General features: G+C 45.4%; 1 protein-coding gene across 2 annotated transcripts in view; it reads right to left on the minus strand.

Moving 5' to 3' along the window:
* BRWD3 (bromodomain and WD repeat domain containing 3) overlaps positions 1 to 21607 on the minus strand; it is a 993456-nt gene that overhangs the window by 904834 nt on the left and 67015 nt on the right. For both annotated transcript variants that reach the window (XM_069212579.1, XM_069212580.1), the window contains exons 9-11: positions 18926 to 19026; positions 13325 to 13395; positions 13067 to 13167 (exon numbers count right to left, since the gene is read on the minus strand). In XM_069212579.1, the coding sequence (XP_069068680.1) occupies positions 13067 to 13167; positions 13325 to 13395; positions 18926 to 19026 (273 nt within the window). The remainder of the gene's footprint in view (positions 1 to 13066; positions 13168 to 13324; positions 13396 to 18925; positions 19027 to 21607) is intronic.

Here is a 21607-nt window from a genome sequence, read left to right on the forward strand (position 1 = left end):
GGATTATAGACCTAAGATCTATAACCCAAGGTTTTGCCAACTACTACCACGACTTCTGTAAAGCACATCCCTGAAAGATCAATTTGCATGGAGAAATATGATGGCTGATCTGTCGAAAGCCTGGCTCTCAGCAGAGGAATGAGAAGAATTAAATGCAGCTCTAACAGAGAATCTGTCAAAAGCCCAAAATTAATTTAGCAGTGGTAAAACACCAAGCCCAAATGTTTCTAGCAGAACTGTGAAAGAGGCTCTGCTTTATCACACTGACCTAGCTTATCTATCTTATGAAAGATGCAGCACACAATAGGCAGTTTCATACTGATCTGCGAGCAACCAAAGCATAATTATTCCAAAACCTGGATGCCCACTAGACAACTACATCCCTATTGCTGCATATGATTCATTAACACACAAAGTAAAATAAATACAAAACCTTTAGCTATATGCCTAAGTAATTACCACATTGGTGCGTATGGACCATTTACTGCCACAGAGGGGGAACAGCTTGCTACTGTGTGCCCACATACCCGCTCAAGACCTGCTGCCAGTATCTTAATCAACTCTTTAAAAAAATGTATACCCTGAATTGGAATCACCTATTTAAAGTAATTGGACAATCCAAGCTAGGAACATATCGGTCCATTTGCACAGGTTCTAGTAAACAACATACTTTCTCCCCCACACCTAACTGGGCGAAATACATGTCAAGAGTGTCCCCTTTTATTTGCCCTACTGATTAAACTGCTAGAGGCATGGATCTGGAAAGATGACCTGGTACAGGGCCTGGACTGGGAAGGGGCAGAGATAATTATGTGTCATTGTAAGCAGATTACTTTCTCTTATACACCAGATACCCTAAATGACCAGTAATGGGAATACTCAAACTTCAGGGTGATAGCCGGTCTGGTGGTCAACTGGGACAAGTCTGATCTACTTGCTGCAATAGAAAAGTTTAATTAATTAACTGACACCCCGAGCTGCTACTGGTGCAAGAAAGCTTTAAATACTTGGAAATGCAGATTACTAAAGACCACTGGATGGCCTAGGAGTTCAACCTTGATGACTTGCTTTAAAAAAAAAAAAAATCTAATCCCAGCTTCTGCACTGGAATTTGCTGCCACTTTCATTTCACTGGCCAGCGGAACTGCCCTACTTGGTTTCTAATGAAATCACTCCACAGAATAATGTATGTCCTGCAAAACAATCACTATGGAATCCCTCATAACTTCTTCAGGAAACTGTACACTCCTTTGGGCACCGAAAACTCCTAGAGTCACATTTGAAAATATGTTTGATCCTGGTACAAAGGAGTCCTTGGAATGGCAGCCATACAGTTGCACTATTGGGCAGCCCTACAGGCAGTACTCAATGACTGTCTAAACTGGTATATGGATGATCCTGCAATAGGGGTCGAACTTCTGTAATTCACGGAGCTGGTACTGATGAATGCACTACATGATGGCCCAATACCAATCATCCTACTCCAGGCAATCAAGGTGAAGTTAGACTGCTGACACAAAGCGATCAAATAGACAGGATGTAATTGATGCAATACAAATGAAATTCCCCTTTACGAAACTGGCTGGGTTATCTGGCTCAGATCATATTGGTATTTCGAGATTGGGTAATATTTGGAAGACCGGCTACATAAAATATTTTTAGGAACCATCCAAGGCATTCATTCTCCATGAATCCTAGTTTTATGAATATTTAAAGGTATGTTATACTTTGGGAGGCCACGAAGAGGCCCTTAAAGTAGTAGCCCACTAGAGGCAAAGTTGGCCCTGCATCACATGGTCACCTAGACAGAAGAAAAATCTCTCCGTTCTTTAAATGTCTGGTAAACAATACCCTTGCAAACTGGCTAGTGTAAACGAAGCCTCAAAGACAGATGTTGGGCACATGGCCGAAAATGACTGGTAGAAGATGCAAATGTCAACACGTGCAGAGTCAATGCAGACCAAACTAAGACTCATTTTGATGCACACAAAGAATACACTACACACCATTACGCCTTTGGAAGATGGGAAAAATCCCCGCTTCAAGTTATTTTAGATGTGGGAAGGTGACTGGAGACTTCTACAATGTTAACAGTGTCCTGTTTAGTGATGTACAAATACTGGTACACCATCATGCAGACTTTATATGAGGTGCGACACAATCCTACTGCCACATCACAGAATCTTGCATTGTTAGGTGTAATGGAGGCAGGTTTCCCTAGAGTTGCAAGGATACTGGTTGGGTTGGTGTAGGAAGTTGGCTCTGTATGTGCTATTTCAAAGTAAGGAATAGCATGCACAGAGTCCAAGGGTTCCCCTTAGAGGTAAGATAGTGGCAAAAAGAGATAATACTAATGCTCTATTTTGTGGTAGTGTGGTCGAGCAGTAGGCTTATCCAAGGAGTAGTGTTAAGCATTTGTTGTACATACACATAGACAATAAATGAGGTACACACACTCAGAGACAAATCCAGCCAATAGGTTTTTATATAGAAAAATATCTTTTCTTAGTTTATTTTAAGAACCACAGGTTCAAATTCTACATGTAATATCTCATTCGAAAGGTATTGCAGGTAAGTACTTTAGGAACTTCAAATCATCAAAATTGCATGTATACTTTTCAAGTTATTCACAAATAGCTGTTTTAAAAGTGGACACTTAGTGCAATTTTCACAGTTCCTAGGGGAGGTAAGTATTTGTTAGGTTAACCAGGTAAGTAAGACACTTACAGGGCTTAGTTCTTGGTCCAAGGTAGCCCACCGTTGGGGGTTCAGAGCAACCCCAAAGTCACCACACCAGCAGCTCAGGGCCGGTCAGGTGCAGAGTTCAAAGTGGTGCCCAAAACGCATAGGCTAGAATGGAGAGAAGGGGGTGCCCCGGTTCCGGTCTGCTTGCAGGTAAGTACCCGCGTCTTCGGAGGGCAGACCAGGGGGGTTTTGTAGGGCACCGGGGGGACACAAGCCCACACAGAAATTTCACCCTCAGCAGCGCGGGGGCGGCCGGGTGCAGTGTAGAAACAAGCGTCGGGTTTGTAATGGAAGTCAATGGGAGATCTAGGGATCTCTTCAGCGCTGCAGGCAGGCAAGGGGGGGGGTTCCTCGGGGAAACCTCCACTTGATCAAGGGAGAGGGACTCCTGGGGGTCACTCCTCCAGTGAAAGTCCGGTCCTTCAGGTCCTGGGGGCTGCGGGTGCAGGGTCTCTCCCAGGTGTCGGGTCTTAGGATTCAAAGAGTCGCGGTCAGGGGAAGCCTCGGGATTCCCTCTGCAGGCGGCGCTGTGGGGGCTCAGGGGGGACAGGTTTTGGTACTCACAGTCTTAGAGTAGTCCTGGGGTCCCTCCTGAGGTGTTGGATCGCCACCAGCCGAGTCGGGGTCGCCGGGTGCAGTGTTGCAAGTCTCACGCTTCTTGCGGGGAGCTTGCAGGGTTCTTTAAAGCTGCTGGAAACAAAGTTGCAGCTTTTCTTGGAGCAGGTCCGCTGTCCTCGGGAGTTTCTTGTCTTTTCGAAGCAGGGGCAGTCCTCAGAGGATGTCGAGGTCGCTGGTCCCTTTGGAAGGCGTCACTGGAGCAGGATCTTTGGAAGGCAGGAGACAGGCCGGTGAGTTTCTGGAGCCAAGGCAGTAGTCGTCTTCTGGTCTTCCTCTGCAGGGGTTTTCAGCTAGGCAGTCCTTCTTCTTGTAGTTGCAGGAATCTAATTTTCTAGGGTTCAGGGTAGCCCTTAAATACTAAATTTAAGGGCGTGTTTAGGTCTGGGGGGTTAGTAGCCAATGGCTACTAGCCCTGAGGGTGGGTACACCCTCTTTGTGCCTCCTCCCAAGGGGAGGGGGTCACAATCCTAACCCTATTGGGGGAATCCTCCATCTGCAAGATGGAGGATTTCTAAAAGTTAGAGTCACCTCAGCTCAGGACACCTTAGGGGCTGTCCTGACTGGCCAGTGACTCCTCCTTGTTGCTTTCTTTGTTCCCTCCAGCCTTGCCGCCAAAAGTGGGGGCCGTGGCCGGAGGGGGCGGGCAACTCCACTAAGCTGGAGTGCCCTGCTGGGCTGTGACAAAGGGGTGAGCCTTTGAGGCTCACCGCCAGGTGTCACAGCTCCTGCCTGGGGGAGGTGTTAGCATCTCCACCCAGTGCAGGCTTTGTTACTGGCCTCAGAGTGACAAAGGCACTCTCCCCATGGGGCCAGCAACATGTCTCTGGTGTGGCAGGCTGCTGGAACTAGTCAGCCTACACAGACAGTCGGTTAAGTTTCAGGGGGCACCTCTAAGGTGCCCTCTGTGGTGTATTTTACAATAAAATGTACACTGGCATCAGTGTGCATTTATTGTGCTGAGAAGTTTGATACCAAACTTCCCAGTTTTCAGTGTAGCCATTATGGTGCTGTGGAGTTCGTGTTTGACAGACTCCCAGACCATATACTCTTATGGCTACCCTGCACTTACAATGTCTAGGGTTTTGTTTAGACACTGTAGGGGTACCATGCTCATGCACTGGTACCCTCACCTATGGTATAGTGCACCCTGCCTTAGGGCTGTAAGGCCTGCTAGAGGGGTGTCTTACCTATACTGCATAGGCAGTGAGAGGCTGGCATGGCACCCTGAGGGGAGTGCCATGTCGACTTACTCGTTTTGTCCTCACTAGCACACACAAGCTGGCAAGCAGTGTGTCTGTGCTGAGTGAGAGGTCTCCAGGGTGGCATAAGACATGCTGCAGCCCTTAGAGACCTTCCTTGGCATCAGGGCCCTTGGTACTAGAAGTACCAGTTACAAGGGACTTATCTGGATGCCAGGGTCTGCCAATTGTGGATACAAAAGTACAGGTTAGGGAAAGAACACTGGTGCTGGGGCCTGGTTAGCAGGCCTCAGCACACTTTCAATTGTAAACATAGCATCAGCAAAGGCAAAAAGTCAGGGGGCAACCATGCCAAGGAGGCATTTCCTTACACAACCCCCCCCCAAATGAAAGAGGATGAGACTAACCTTTCCCAAGAGAGTCTTCATTTTCTAAGTGGAAGAACCTGGAAAGGCCATCTGCATTGGCATGGCAGTCCCAGGTCTGTGTTCCACTATAAAGTCCATTCCCTGTAGGGAGATGGACCACCTCAACAGTTTAGGATTTTCACCTTTCATTTGCATCAGCCATTTGAGAGGTCTGTGGTCAGTTTGAACTAGGAAGTGAGTCCCAAAGAGGTATGGTCTCAGCTTCTTCAGGGACCAAACCACAGCAAAGGCCTCCCTCTCAATGGCACTCCAACGCTGCTCCCTGGGGAGTAACCTCCTGCTAATGAAAGCAACAGGCTGGTCAAGGCCATCATCATTTGTTTGGGACAAAACTGCCCCTATTCCATGTTCAGAGGCATCAGTCTGCACAATGAACTGCTTAGAATAATCTGGAGCTTTTAGAACTGGTGCTGAGCACATTGCTTGTTTCAGGGTGTCAAAGGCCTGTTGGCATTCCACAGTCCAGTTCACTTTCTTGGGCATTTTCTTGGAGGTGAGTTCAGTGAGGGCTATCACAATGGATCCATATCCCTTCACAAACCTCCTGTAATACCCAGTCAAGCCAAGGAATGCCCTGACTTGAGTCTGGGTTTTTGGAGCTACCCAGTCCAGAATAGTCTGGATCTTGGGTTGGAGTGGCTGAACTTGGCCTCCACCTACAAGGTGGCCCAAGTAAACCACAGTTCCCTGCCCTATCTGGCATTTGGATGCCTTGATAGAGAGGCCTGCAGATTGCAGAGCCTTCAAAACCTTCTTCAGGTGGACCAGGTGATCCTGCCAGGTGGAGCTAAAGACAGCAATATCATCAAGATAAGCTGTGCTAAAGGACTCCAAGCCAGCAAGGACTTGATTCACCAACCTTTGGAAGGTGGCAGGGGCATTCTTTAAACCAAAGGGCATAACAGTAAACTGATAATGCCCATCAGGTGTGGAGAATGCTGTTTTCTCTTTTGCTCCAGGTGCCATTTTTATTTGCCAGTACCCTGCTGTCAAGTCAAAGGTACTTAAGAATTTGGCAGCACCTAATTTATCTATGAGCTCATCAGCTCTTGGAATTGGATGAGCATCTGTCTTGGTGACAGAATTGAGCCCTCTGTAGTCCACACAAAACCTCATCTCTTTCTTTCCATCTTTGGTGTGAGGTTTGGGGACTAAGACCACTGGGCTAGCCCAGGGGCTGTCAGAGCGCTCAATCACTCCCAATTCCAGCATCTTGTGGACTTCCACCTTGATGCTTTCCTTAACATGGTCAGACTGTCTAAAGATTTTGTTCTTGACAGGCATGCTGTCTCCTGTGTCCACATCATGGGTACACAGGTGTGTCTGACCAGGGGTTAAGGAGAAGAGTTCAGGAAACTGTTGTAGGACTCTCCTACAATCAGCTTGCTGTTGGCCAGAGAGGGTGTCTGAGTAGATCACTCCATCTACTGTGCCATCTTTTGGGTCTGATGACAGAAGATCAGGGAGAGGTTCACTCTCTGCCTCCTGATCCTCATCTGTTACCATCAACAGATTCACATCAGCCCTGTCGTGGAAGAGCTTAAGGCGGTTCACATGGATCACCCTCTTGGGGCTCCTGCTTGTGCCCAGGTCCACCAGGTAGGTGACCTGACTCTTCCTTTCTAGCACTGGGTAAGGGCCACTCCATTTGTCCTGGAGTGCCCTGGGAGCCACAGGCTCCAGAACCCAGACTTTCTGCCCTGGTTGGAACTCAACCAGTGCAGCCTTTTGGTCATACCAAAACTTCTGGAGCTGTTGGCTGGCCTCAAGGTTTTTGGTTGCCTTTTCCATGTACTCTGCCATTCTAGAGCGAAGGCCAAGTACATAGTCCACTATGTCCTGTTTAGGCTCATGGAGAGGTCTCTCCCAGCCTTCTTTAACAAGGGCAAGTGGTCCCCTTACAGGATGACCAAACAGAAGTTCAAAGGGTGAGAATCCTACTCCCTTCTGTGGCACCTCTCTGTAAGCGAAAAGCAGGCATGGCAAGAGGACATCCCATCTCCTTTTGAGTTTTTCTGGGAGCCCCATGATCATGCCCTTTAATGTCTTGTTGAATCTCTCAACTAAGCCATTAGTTTGTGGATGGTATGGTGTAGTGAATTTATAAGTCACCCCACACTCATTCCACATGTGCTTTAGGTATGCTGACATGAAGTTGGTACCTCTGTCAGACACCACCTCCTTAGGGAAACCCACTCTGGTAAAGATACCAATGAGGGCCTTGGCTACTGCAGGGGCAGTAGTCGACCTAAGGGGAATAGCTTCAGGATACCTGGTAGCATGATCCACTACTACTAGGATATACATATTTCCTGAGGCTGTGGGAGGTTCCAGTGGACCAACTATGTCCACACCCACTCTTTCAAAGGGAACCCCCACCACTGGAAGTGGAATGAGGGGGGCCTTTGGATGTCCACCTGTCTTACCACTGGCTTGACAGGTGGGGCAGGAGAGGCAAAACTCCTTAACCATGTTGGACATATTGGGCCAGTAGAAGTGGTTGACTAACCTCTCCCACGTCTTGGTTTGTCCCAAATGTCCAGCAAGGGGAATGTCATGGGCCAATGTTAGGATGAACTTCCTGAACAGCTGAGGCACTACCACTCTCCTAGTGGCACCAGGTTTGGGGTCTCTGGCCTCAGTGTACAGGAGTCCATCTTCCCAATAGACCCTATGCGTTCCATTTTTCTTGCCTTTGGACTCTTCAGCAGCTTGCTGCCTAAGGCCTTCAAGAGAGGGACAGGTTTCTTGTCCCTTACACAGCTCCTCCCTTGAGGGTCCCCCTGGGCCTAAGAGCTCAACCTGATAAGGTTCAAGCTCCAAAGGCTCAGTTCCCTCAGAGGGCAGAACTTCTTCCTGAGAAGAGAGGTTCCCTTTCTTTTGCTGTGTTGTAGTTGGTTTCCCAACTGACTTTCCTGTTCTCTTGGTAGGCTGGGCCATTCTTCCAGACTCCAGCTCTACTTGTTCACCCTGTGCCTTGCATTGTGCTCTTGTTTTCACACACACCAGTTCAGGGATACCCAGCATTGCTGCATGGGTTTTTAGTTCTACCTCAGCCCATGCTGAGGACTCCAGGTCATTTCCAAGCAGACAGTCCACTGGGATATTTGAGGAGACCACCACCTGTTTCAGGCCATTGACCCCTCCCCATTCTAAAGTAACCATTGCCATGGGATGTACTTTTCTCTGATTGTCAGCGTTGGTGACTGTGTACGTTTTTCCAGTCAGGTATTGGCCAGGGGAAACCAGTTTCTCTGTCACCATGGTGACACTGGCACCTGTATCCCTCAGGCCCTCTATTCTAGTCCCATTAATTAAGAGTTGCTGTCTGTATTTTTGCATGTTAGGTGGCCAGACAGCTAGTGTGGCTAAATCCACCCCACCCTCAGAAACTAGAATAGCTTCAGTGTGGACCCTGATTTGCTCTGGGCACACTGTTGATCCCACTTGGAGACTAGCCATACCAGTGTTACCTGGATGGGAGTTTGGAGTGGAACCTTTCTTGGGACAGGCCTTGTCTCCAGTTTGGTGTCCATGCTGTTTACAGCTATGACACCAGGCCTTTTTGGGATCAAAGTTTTTACCCTTGTACCCATTGTTTTGTGAAGAGGCTCTGGGCCCACCCTCCTGTGCAGGTTTTTGGGGGCCTGTAGAAGACTCTTTACTATTTTTAGTTTTGGTTGTCTCATCACCCTTCCCCTGGGGAGTCTTTGTGACCCCTTTCTTTTGGTCACCCCCTGTTGAAGTCTTGGACACCCTTGTCTTGACCCAATGGTCCGCCTTCTTTCCCAATTCTTGGGGAGAAATTGGTCCTAGGTCTACCAGATGCTGATGCAGTTTATCATTGAAACAATTACTGAACAGGTGTTCTTTCACAAATAAATTGTACAGCCCATCATAATTACTTACACCACTGCCTTGAATCCAACCATCTAGTGTTTTCACTGAGTAGTCAACAAAGTCAACCCAGGTCTGGCTCGAGGATTTTTGAGCCCCCCTGAACCTAATCCTGTACTCCTCAGTGGAGAATCCAAAGCCCTCAATCAGGGTACCCTTCATGAGGTCATAAGATTCTGCATCTTTTCCAGAGAGTGTGAGGAGTCTATCCCTACACTTTCCAGTGAACATTTCCCAAAGGAGAGCACCCCAGTGAGATCTGTTCACTTTTCTGGTTACACAAGCCCTCTCAAAAGCTGTGAACCACTTGGTGATGTCATCACCATCTTCAAATTTTGTCACAATCCCTTTGGGGATTTTTAACATGTCAGGAGAATCTCTGACCCTATTTATATTGCTGCCACCATTGATGGGTCCTAGGCCCATCTCTTGTCTTTCCCTTTCTATGGCTAGGAGCTGTCTCTCTAAAGCCAATCTTTTGGCCATCCTGGCTAACAGGAGGTCATCTTCACTGAGAGCATCCTCAGTGATTTCAGAAATGTGGGACCCTCCTGTGAGGGACTCACTATTTCTGACTAACACAGTTGGAGACAGGACTTGAGGGGTCCTGTTCTCCCTATTTAGGACTGGAGGAGGGACATTGGCCTCCAAGTCACTAATTTCTTCCTCTGTGAGGTCATCATCCGAGGGGTTGGCTTTTTCAAACTCTGCCAACAGCTCCTGGAGCTGAATTTTGGTAGGTCTGGAGCCAATGGTTATTTTTTTGATATTACAGAGAGACCTTAGCTCCCTCATCTTAAGATGGAGGTAAGGTGTGGTGTCGAGTTCCACCACATTCATCTCTGTATCAGACATTATTTTGCTAAGAGTTGGAAGACTTTTTAAAGAATCTAAAACTGTTTCTAGAATCTAATTTCAAACTTTTAACAAACTTTTAAACTCTAAAAGACAATGCTAAACAGGGACTTAACACACAAGGCCCTAGCAGGACTTTTAAGAATTTAGAAAAATTTCAAATTGCAAAAATGAATTTCTAATGACAATTTTGGAATTTGTCGTGTGATCAGGTATTGGCTGAGTAGTCCAGCAAATGCAAAGTCTTGTACCCCACCGCTGATCCACCAATGTAGGAAGTTGGCTCTGTATGTGCTATTTCAAAGTAAGGAATAGCATGCACAGAGTCCAAGGGTTCCCCTTAGAGGTAAGATAGTGGCAAAAAGAGATAATACTAATGCTCTATTTTGTGGTAGTGTGGTCGAGCAGTAGACTTATCCAAGGAGTAGTGTTAAGCATTTGTTGTACATACACATAGACAATAAATGAGGTACACACACTCAGAGACAAATCCAGCCAATAGGTTTTTATATAGAAAAATATCTTTTCTTAGTTTATTTTAAGAACCACAGGTTCAAATTCTACATGTAATATCTCATTCGAAAGGTATTGCAGGTAAGTACTTTAGGAACTTCAAATCATCAAAATTGCATGTATACTTTTCAAGTTATTCACAAATAGCTGTTTTAAAAGTGGACACAGTGTAATTTTCACAGTTCCTAGGGGAGGTAAGTATTTGTTAGGTTAACCAGGTAAGTAAGACACTTACAGGGCTTAGTTCTTGGTCCAAGGTAGCCCACCGTTGGGGGTTCAGAGCAACCCCAAAGTCACCACACCAGCAGCTCAGGGCCGGTCAGGTGCAGAGTTCAAAGTGGTGCCCAAAACGCATAGGCTAGAATGGAGAGAAGGGGGTGCCCCGGTTCCGGTCTGCTTGCAGGTAAGTACCCGCGTCTTCGGAGGGCAGACCAGGGGGGTTTTGTAGGGCACCGGGGGGACACAAGCCCACACAGAAATTTCACCCTCAGCAGCGCGGGGGCGGCCGGGTGCAGTGTAGAAACAAGCGTCGGGTTTGTAATGGAAGTCAATGGGAGATCTAGGGATCTCTTCAGCGCTGCAGGCAGGCAAGGGGGGGGGGTTCCTCGGGGAAACCTCCACTTGATCAAGGGAGAGGGACTCCTGGGGGTCACTCCTCCAGTGAAAGTCCGGTCCTTCAGGTCCTGGGGGCTGCGGGTGCAGGGTCTCTCCCAGGTGTCGGGTCTTAGGATTCAAAGAGTCGCGGTCAGGGGAAGCCTCGGGATTCCCTCTGCAGGCGGCGCTGTGGGGGCTCAGGGGGGACAGGTTTAGGTACTCACAGTCTTAGAGTAGTCCTGGGGTCCCTCCTGAGGTGTTGGATCGCCACCAGCCGAGTCGGGGTCGCCGGGTGCAGTGTTGCAAGTCTCACGCTTCTTGCGGGGAGCTTGCAGGGTTCTTTAAAGCTGCTGGAAACAAAGTTGCAGCTTTTCTTGGAGCAGGTCCGCTGTCCTCGGGAGTTTCTTGTCTTTTCGAAGCAGGGGCAGTCCTCAGAGGATGTCGAGGTCGCTGGTCCCTTTGGAAGGCGTCGCTGGAGCAGGATCTTTGGAAGGCAGGAGACAGGCCGGTGAGTTTCTGGAGCCAAGGCAGTAGTCGTCTTCTGGTCTTCCTCTGCAGGGGTTTTCAGCTAGGCAGTCCTTCTTCTTGTAGTTGCAGGAATCTAATTTTCTAGGGTTCAGGGTAGCCCTTAAATACTAAATTTAAGGGCGTGTTTAGGTCTGGGGGGTTAGTAGCCAATGGCTACTAGCCCTGAGGGTGGGTACACCCTCTTTGTGCCTCCTCCCAAGGGGAGGGGGTCACAATCCTAACCCTATTGGGGGAATCCTCCATCTGCAAGATGGAGGATTTCTAAAAGTTAGAGTCACCTCAGCTCAGGACACCTTAGGGGCTGTCCTGACTGGCCAGTGACTCCTCCTTGTTGCTTTCTTTGTTCCCTCCAGCCTTGCCGCCAAAAGTGGGGGCCGTGGCCGGAGGGGGCGGGCAACTCCACTAAGCTGGAGTGCCCTGCTGGGCTGTGACAAAGGGGTGAGCCTTTGAGGTGTCACAGCTCCTGCCTGGGGGAGGTGTTAGCATCTCCACCCAGTGCAGGCTTTGTTACTGGCCTCAGAGTGACAAAGGCACTCTCCCCATGGGGCCAGCAACATGTCTCTGGTGTGGCAGGCTGCTGGAACTAGTCAGCCTACACAGACAGTCGGTTAAGTTTCAGGGGGCACCTCTAAGGTGCCCTCTGTGGTGTATTTTACAATAAAATGTACACTGGCATCAGTGTGCATTTATTGTGCTGAGAAGTTTGATACCAAACTTCCCAGTTTTCAGTGTAGCCATTATGGTGCTGTGGAGTTCGTGTTTGACAGACTCCCAGACCATATACTCTTATGGCTACCCTGCACTTACAATGTCTAGGGTTTTGTTTAGACACTGTAGGGGTACCATGCTCATGCACTGGTACCCTCACCTATGGTATAGTGCACCCTGCCTTAGGGCTGTAAGGCCTGCTAGAGGGGTGTCTTACCTATACTGCATAGGCAGTGAGAGGCTGGCATGGCACCCTGAGGGGAGTGCCATGTCGACTTACTCGTTTTGTCCTCACTAGCACACACAAGCTGGCAAGCAGTGTGTCTGTGCTGAGTGAGAGGTCTCCAGGGTGGCATAAGACATGCTGCAGCCCTTAGAGACCTTCCTTGGCATCAGGGCCCTTGGTACTAGAAGTACCAGTTACAAGGGACTTATCTGGATGCCAGGGTCTGCCAATTGTGGATACAAAAGTACAGGTTAGGGAAAGAACACTGGTGCTGGGGCCTGGTTAGCAGGCCTCAGCACACTTTCAATTGTAAACATAGCATCAGCAAAGGCAAAAAGTCAGGGGGCAACCATGCCAAGGAGGCATTTCCTTACAGTTGGGATTTGTACTAGTTAAACAGAACACTGCAAAATAATGGACATTTTCCAAAGCCCCATTGATAAGAGAATGGCTGCCAGGCATGGACAGAAGAGCCACAATGGAGAAGTCAATGTATCAGGCATGGGGCTGCCCTCAAAAACACCAAAAAATGTAGGGTCTCTGGATATCCCACTTTGGTCTAGCTCTATAAGCCAGATTAGTAAAAAAAGATACATTGGGCTATACTTGCTGCATTATGAAATAGATCATTATATGATGCACACTGATGTGAACAACTGTTGACATACAATGTGACACAGATGGTGTTTATGAATTATAAGATAAATAAAAATATTTTTTTTAAAGGGCATATTGAGCATGATTTGAAAACTCACCAGATGAGACTCCAGTTCTGCAATTTTCTCAGGGGGATTGGTGCCAATGTAGTATATTCTTATCACATGGTCTGTGCTACCTGTGGCTATGAACATTCCACCTAAAAGATGAATCGTGCAAGTATGAAATGCATCAACAACCTAACAAGTGTTCATAACTGTAAATGTATATATATTTTTTTTTTTTTAGAGGTTCAGAAAAAACATCACTGAAACAAACACTTTCATATTTCAGATGCAAAGAATGTGGAAACATACCGGAACTAAATGACGAGCAGGAAATTTGAACTCCAGGCCTCGACCTTTCAGCAAATTTATAAGGGTGGTCCCTTAAAAAAGGAAAGGCAAATTGCTTGGTTCAACATATGAAAAGAAGGTATATGTGGACATTTTATTTCCCTTCAACTTGAGGCAATCATTTGTTATATAGTGATATAAACAAAGCCAAGACGTGAAGCTATGCTGATTAATTTTACTAGGACATCCTCATAATATGCCACAACATTTGGAATATTAATCCATCTCAACTAGAAACATTTTTGTGGAATCTGCATATATTGTGGCAAATACAGTAAGTCCATAACTATGCGATAAACACTGCAGTCACACAATTGCATAAATTCCCTAGTTATCATAAGTCATTGTCCATTATTTTATCAACAGTTTATGCATGAAAGGTAAACAAAATCTAAAAATCCTAATTTCATTTAATTCCATTGTTACCTGCCCTTTTTCACACGATCCAAAACTCAACATGTAGCATAGAAAAAACACACAATAGAGAACTTGTACTATAGTCGTATATTGGCATAAAAGGCAGACAAAGTGGGCCATTACCTCCACAAACTTCGAATACAGAAAATGCAGAAATTCATACAGTAATACCGTTCTGTCAATATTACACATTACATTATAAAATTGCACATTCCAGCATCAAACTACATAAGAACATGTCAAATTAAAAATGTCATTGCCTGAGGACCTAACCGTACCACATGGAGGTGGTGCTTATCTCAGTTTATCAATGCAACAGAATTCGTGCACAAGAATGATTTTCAAATGACACAGGTACTCAAAGAAAAAAAGAAAGAAATTAGAAATTCAATTCAAGTGACTCATTAGATGCTGTGATGTATAAGCCCCTTACATTAATAAACAATTAATCCATAAACATATAGTGACATTTCGAAAAACCTTGGTCCCTAGCTTACTGATGATTTTTTGTGATTCTACGAGTCAAGATTTCAAAATAAGTCTGAAGACTGTCCAAGCGGCTCAGTATTACTTGTTGTTACTCACTGTTATCCACCTGTTAAATACCTTCCCCCATACGTCTATTCCACTGCCAATAATGTATGGTGCTCAATTGTAGGATGCTGGCTCTTTATATGACATATCAAAATGAGATATCTTGTGCAAAGAGTTCAGGGGTTACTAGTGGACAGTGGCTTGCTCTAGCAATTCCAAGGGGCTCTTATAAGGGGGTGCCGTGGCCGAGTAGCCTTAGATTTATCAGTGAGGAGTGTTAGACATCTGCGAATACACATTCGATAAATGAGACACACTACTCAATAAAGAGATCCACACCAATTTACAACAATAGCAAGTATCTTTTTTATATGTCTTAGAACCAGAATCAATACGATCAGGTAAGTACGTTTTGAAAGGAAAATCTTTACAGTTTAGAAAAGTCGACACTTCTTGAAAGCTGCAAGGTTATCGTATGGGGGAAAAACAAATACTTCATACAAGTAGAGAACGGCGACTTACGGGACCAATCTTTTGGACTCAAAGTAGGTATGGGGCAGGGTCCAAGGGCACAACTACAGATCACACCAGGCAGTACTGGGGCAAACTGGCGCAGAAGTATAGTATAGTGTTGGCTGCCCAATGTTAGTCAATGGGGATCGGTCAGGTTGAAAAGAGGCTGCAGGTTAGGACTGAGAAATCCAGTCAGGGTGAACTACCAAGTGGGCTCAGTCCTTGCGATGCTTGGAGACGTAGGGACACCAGCTGTTCTGTTCTCCTTGGTCTGGGGCGCCCCGGTGCAGAGGGTTCTTAAACAATTGAGGTTCCATCACCGGTGGTGGTCGAGGTTGAGGGGCCCACAGAAACAGGATGTAGGCATGGGCTGGGGGACCAGTCCGGTTGAACTAACAAGTGGGCTCGAGTCTCACGAGCCTGGGGGATGCAGGGGCACCAGTGGTCCTCTTCTCCTGTGTCCAGGGGGCCCCGGTGCAAAGATGCAGTGGACCATCCAGTGCCGTCACCGGAGGCGGTTGAGGGAGGGCCTGCACAAAGAGGTTACAGGTGTCAGTGTGAAGGTCGTAGTAGGGTAACCCATAATGGACTTTGTCTTTGGAGAGGCTTGGGACCACACTGGCACTGTTGCCCCACTTCAATACAGGCTAGCGGGGCACAGGTGAAGTGGTGCTGTCCGTCATTGGGTTTTGGCAGTCCGGAGTCCTCTTCAGTGTTTCTTGGCTGACTGCAAAGACGCAGGGAAGCAACTCCGTTTCTCCACGGGCGTTCCTTGTGTTGGGGTGAAGGCTGGAGGTCTTAGCGGGCTTTTAGGAGCTTCATCATCTGGAGAATGAGATATCATCAGCTGGAGGACGAGGCGTCCTTCTTGTAATTGTCAAAGTCGACAGGCAGGCTGGAAGGGTTAGCACTGAGTCAGCCACTGGTCTTCAGTTCTTGCTTTTTGGGTCCCTGGAGTGTCCGCCTTCTTGAGGTCAGCAGGATCAGATTTCCTGGTGCCAGGGGCTCCCATGAGTAAATAATTTATGGGTATTTCGAGGCGTGTAAGGTAGTAGCCAGTGGGCTACTTACCCCTATCAGCACTACACCCCCTATATGAAACCTTTGTGCAAGAAGTGGGCATAACGCTGTCCTAGAGTTCCTAGTTATGCCATCACCAAGATGGCAGACTTTCAAAATTTATGTCCACATCAGGTAGCTCACCTTATGGGTGGGGGTCTGACCTGAGAGGTGGGCCCGCCTCTCTGACTACTAATTGTTCCACCTATCCTGGCCCTGGGGAAGTAGAGGGGGAGGGGGTGTGTCTCTCCTTTGAATGATGCCAGATCTGCAAACCAAAGGTGGTGAACTTCTGTGGAGCCCACTGCCTTGGAATGCAGATATGCAAGTCATCCTGTTACCAGGGGTCTATTAACACACCTGCCAGAGCAGCTTTGTGTCTGTATCGCCCGAGAACAAAGGTTCTCAGCATTGGGGGTCAGAACCACATCTAGTGGTGGAGGAAGTCCAGTTAGAACTAGTCAGCCAGCAAACGGGTAGTGGTAGGTTTTAAAGGGGGCACTTCTAAGGAGCCCTCTGGGTGCATGAATTAATACATCACCACAGGCATCAGTGAGGGTTTATTAATTCGAGATGTTTGATACCAAACATCCCTAGTTTAAGTGAAGCAATGGCTTCCCTGTTCACTTACTATGTCTAAGAATCGACAATGGCACCGCAGGATCATGTCTTTTCTTGCAGATATGCCCTCATATGTAACATAATGCACCCTGCTTTAGGGCTGTAAGGCCTGCTGTAGGGGTAACTTACATATATTGTGTGCATTGTTAGGGGACATGGTACACAGGCTGTGTGTCATGTTTTCACTTTTAGCTGCACCACGACACAAAACCTGCATTGGCAGACTGCCTGTACTAGGCAGAAGGTCCCTGAGGGTGGCACTATACATGCTGCAGCCCTTGGGGACCTTCTTCGATACCCATGCCCTAGGTTCCAGGGGACCATTTACAAGTGATCTATGGGATGCCAACGGTATGGCCAATTGGGAAACAATTGCACAGTTTTAGGGAAAGAGATCTGGCACTGGGGACCTGGTTAGCAAGAACCCAGTAAACATTCTGTCAAAATAGCATCAATTACCATGCAACAAGTGGGGCTGACCATGTCAAAAAGGGGAACTTTCCTACGTCAATGTCTAGCCAAACTAAAAGTAGAAACTGACAATAAATGTAGAATGATGTAGACAAACAGTGATAAACAACCAACAAACAAACATTTGTGCCATTAATGGAAAAAAAGGTTTATCAATTGTTTCTTCACATGTAGTCAACTTAAATAAGGTCTATATAGCTGTCTTGTGGAAATAATTGTGCAGAATACAGTTGGCCTGAGTTGGTTATAGCGATACGTCAGCGCTAAAGGATAAAGGCCCGACTGGTTCATTAGAAAACATTATGTCAGAAGCCATTGGTCTGATTTCTTAATTATCAAACAACACAACAAAAGTAGTAGGTCTGACGTACTAAAAAGCATTCATTTGAAACCAATATGCCTTTAAAAGTGGATTATTGCTGCACTGTGTCGACAGCTATAGACTGGTATTTTGTTGCATGGAATCTATCAGATGAACTTAAAAAGCAAGGTTTTTTTTGCGTTGATTGCCCCCGCAGACAAACCCTTTAGGATAGACGGTCAGTACTGCAGTAATCCTGTTTGACCCCCCAAATGGGAGTGAGGCTTGCCACACACTTGGGAAAAAGAAGAAAAGCTCTACTTATATATATATATGGACATGGTGGGATTCGGGCCAGGCCTTTTCCATCTGTTCATGTATAATTCATATTCTACTTCTCACCATGACAGCATTCTGTGCTGGGCAATCGGTTAACACACTTGTGCCAGTGGCTCTATTGTCCTATGATTAACAGCATCTGGCCTGATCACATGTGGACATCGGCCTGAAAATTAGTGTGTCATTACCTGGGTAAGTGGTCAAGTTATTTGGGTTTCCATTTATTTTCTGTTACAGGCCCCATTTCATTTTCTCTTGTTCTCCTCTTTTTATTTGAGCATCCTTCAGTTCTCTAGACACTCCTACTAGGCAACATGTTTGCCACCTCATTTAATCTGTAGTGTGCTGCATTATGTGCAGCCTCTATGTATAAACTAGATGTCCATCTTGGAATTGTACTGTGTATAGCGTATCAATGCTTTAACATTCTAAAATGGCCAACATGTTTAGAAGCATTATGTTAGCTTCGTACAGCAGTGAGGCACTATACACCATGGCATTCATAGATGGTTGCCCAGTGCAATGTTTTTTTGAACAGCTACATTGGAATGATAGTGTACATAGAGTATCATTGTTCTTACCACTCCAACATAGCCATCGTATTGGTTCTAAATATGACAGCTATGGAGGAGCGTTAAAACAAGGATACAGTATGTATAGTACCAAGCTGGTCATCTACTACTTTTTTAATTTTATTTTTGTAATGCAAGCATATGTCTGCTAAAGTTAGGTGGTAGCATGTTTTTTTTTCTAAAATGTTTCTTGTATTCCATATGCTTGTGGGAGTTTGCTCATCAGTTTTATTGCAGGTAAGTAGATAAATGCAAAAACGAGTCACTGAGTGAACAAAGAGATTTAGGAGTGCAAGAATGAATGAGAGGGTACATGCATAGTAACTAGTGAATTCCTAAACTCGTTGGTACTTGAAGAGACACTCAGTTATAAGCCAGACCTATTAACTTTGCCAATGCTTGATCAAAATATTCATGGTAAAATAATATGCCATGTCACTTATTAAATCAGGTGTATCATAATACAAGGGTAAGGTCACAAGTGCGGCATTTGGTGTGCTGGTTATGGTTTACACAACAGGTGTGGGAGTTATGGTTTGCAGAGCTACCTACAACTGAGGAATTTCAGGGTTTTTCTGTTTTGTTTAAAAACTATAACTGCAAGTGTAGTCCACTACTAAATATGTAAAGATGCCCATACTGCCAAAGTAATGCAGAAGGTAAGTTATGAACCCTTTCTAAACCTTGAGGTGTTTCTTGTGAGGTCCACACAAAGAAGCTTACTGTTGAACTTACTTGAACTTCATAGTGTCTGCATGCCACTGCCAGAAACAAATTGTCCCATCAGCACCAGTGGAAGTGAGGTATCTGGTTGATCCTACTGTTGCTGGGCTAAACTGGATAAAAATAAAAATAAAACTCGCACATTATAGCATACTGCTTCTAATACGGATAAATCGTTTGTATATGCGGTCAAATACAAAACAAATTTCAAAAGTTCAATGATGCATTTGAATTATTTAGTAAAACACATCTTTTATAGCATCTCAACGTTTTCACTACAGCTTGACAAAAATGTTTTAATAACTAAGTCAAATAAGAAACCAGGGGGGAGAGGGGAGGATCTGCAGAGCATAACGTACAGAAATCATCTAGTAGTCCATATGATATCTTCTTTATGGTTACTATTTTTGAAATGTTATGGGAAAGCAGCTAGCCGATGTTTTACAAACCACCACATTTTTGTATGAAATAGATAACGGATTACTTTTGTTAACAAGATAAGATGTTCTTTCTCTCTAGACTGTTAACAGAGAGAAAGAATAAGTGAATTAATATTACACTTAGTTCATACTTTTGCAAGTTAATTGCAATTAGTTGCTATAATTTAAATAAGCTGGTCACTGTGAGGGCCATCATTGCTCTCCAAAATGTTTTATTAACTGAAACGATTTTATTGGTCTGCTTCCAGACAGGACTGACTTTGTCATTATAAGGCAAATAATATGTATAGATTTTAACTTACTAGGATGTGTTCAGCAGTTCAATTAAATAATTTTCTCAATTGCACAAGTCAATAGAAAAAAGCCAGTCTGAATTTTTCCAAACGAGATGCAAGAGTTTAATGTATTTATCAGAGAGAAGGCGGTTTGGTATTTTTCTCTAGTTTGATAAAGTGTGCCACGCCACGTAAAGGGGTGGATGTACTTAGGTTTTTACTTGACACTGAAGGGGTAAATAATCTTTAGAAACATTTCAGATTTTAAGGCAATATTTTGTGTCCCTCACAGGTTGCTGATTGTTTTGCAATGAATGAGGAGCTGTACTAAGATGATATGGTGAGCTATGGCATCTCCGATTTATTTTAAATGCTGTGAACGTTTTATTAATGTAAGTGTATATAAACAGTTCTGTTAAAAAGCCAATAGAAAAACACCTCTTCTGTAGGCTGTATCAAGCCCCTAATAGGTCACGACTGAATGTTAATAGTTTTAAATATGATCTTTTCAGAAACGTCACCATAACTCTCTTCAAGTCCTGTTTGTCTAAGAAGAATTACTGCAACCTTCCTCCTCTGTAGAATGACAATGTACATTAATTGATTTGAGTAGAATTCACCTGGCACTACTTTACTAAAAAACACTCGCATTTATTTGCCTCATTCTATGATATGGAAAGGTGACGTGGGGAGGCTACAGGAGCAAGACCCCCAATCTACAATTAATGCAGAACCTCAATTGTTGATAACGCCACAATTGGGAGTGAGGAAGAGTGTGAATCAGAAAACGGTTAAATAACACAGTTTCCCTTAACATGCAATCTTGCTTAAGCAAGCCTCTAAAATACAAGATGAGTCAATGAATTGGTTTACAAAAGATGTATTGTTTGCCACATCTCCATAACGTAGCATCGCATGCCAGTAACTTTGGTCCATGGTCTAGAAAGTATTTACACTACTCAATCACAGGACTCAGAATTTGAGGAAGACCAACTGAATCTTTGAGGCTGCATGATAATCGATTCAACTGCTGTCTTAGAACCGGTTAAAGACATTGCATTCTGAGGCAGCTAGAAGGTAATATTCCCTCACAAGTCTCCCGCCCAATCACAAACCTCAGACATGGTTTGAGACCTCTGCAATTGGAATATGAAAATGTGCACCCTGGAAGTCGAGGGAACTGATCCCATCCTGAGCCTAAGGAATGTGTGGAAGGGCTGTCCTAAATTTCTCTTTTTTTAAGTATTTGAGTAGAACCCTCATGTTCAGAACTGGTCTTAGAGCACTCCCATTCTTGGGGACTGTAAAGCATTTAGAATAACAACAATGTACTCTCTGATGCCCGGGAACCTTTTGAAACACACCCTTTGCTAATACTGAGGCTACCACAAGCTCAATATGTTTGTGTGGTGGTATTATGGTTAAGGGTGGGGTGGGGACTGAGTGAAAGTCTCTACAGAAATGGTGCAAGATAACCTGATCTTATAATCTGCAACCCTCCTTGGTTTGACATTTGCTCTTCCTATTGTTAATTTCCTATCAGGAGGTTCAGTCTGAAAAGTATTGGCCTAGATTGGGCCAAGGATGCCTGAACCACCAGGATTTCTGCCAACGAGTGGGAGGAGGGATGAAACGGCCTTAAACTATCTTGAAGCCACTAGGAATGCACACTGAGAAGAGCACAGTTAACCTTGGAGGTTGTGGCGGTGATGTGGGAACGAGCAGTGGATGCAACCATCAGCATCATCACAGAGTAGGCAGCACTGCAAAACCCTTACCAGAGGCAGAAAGCAAGCAACAAGGTTTCTGAGGAACTACTGCCACCATTTAATTTGCAAAATTTTCCATCTGCTGCTGAGATGTGCCGGAAGGAGTCAAGCTCACCTGTTTAATAAATTTCAAGAACTGGGACAGGTTTTGATTAATCAAATCACTTCTTCCCTTGTGGGAAGAAAAGGATGATCTTTTGTGCTTCTTGT

The sequence above is a fragment of the Pleurodeles waltl genome, chromosome 2_1 (genome assembly GCF_031143425.1).
Source record: "Pleurodeles waltl isolate 20211129_DDA chromosome 2_1, aPleWal1.hap1.20221129, whole genome shotgun sequence".
NCBI classification, from domain to species: Eukaryota; Metazoa; Chordata; class Amphibia; order Caudata; family Salamandridae; genus Pleurodeles; species Pleurodeles waltl.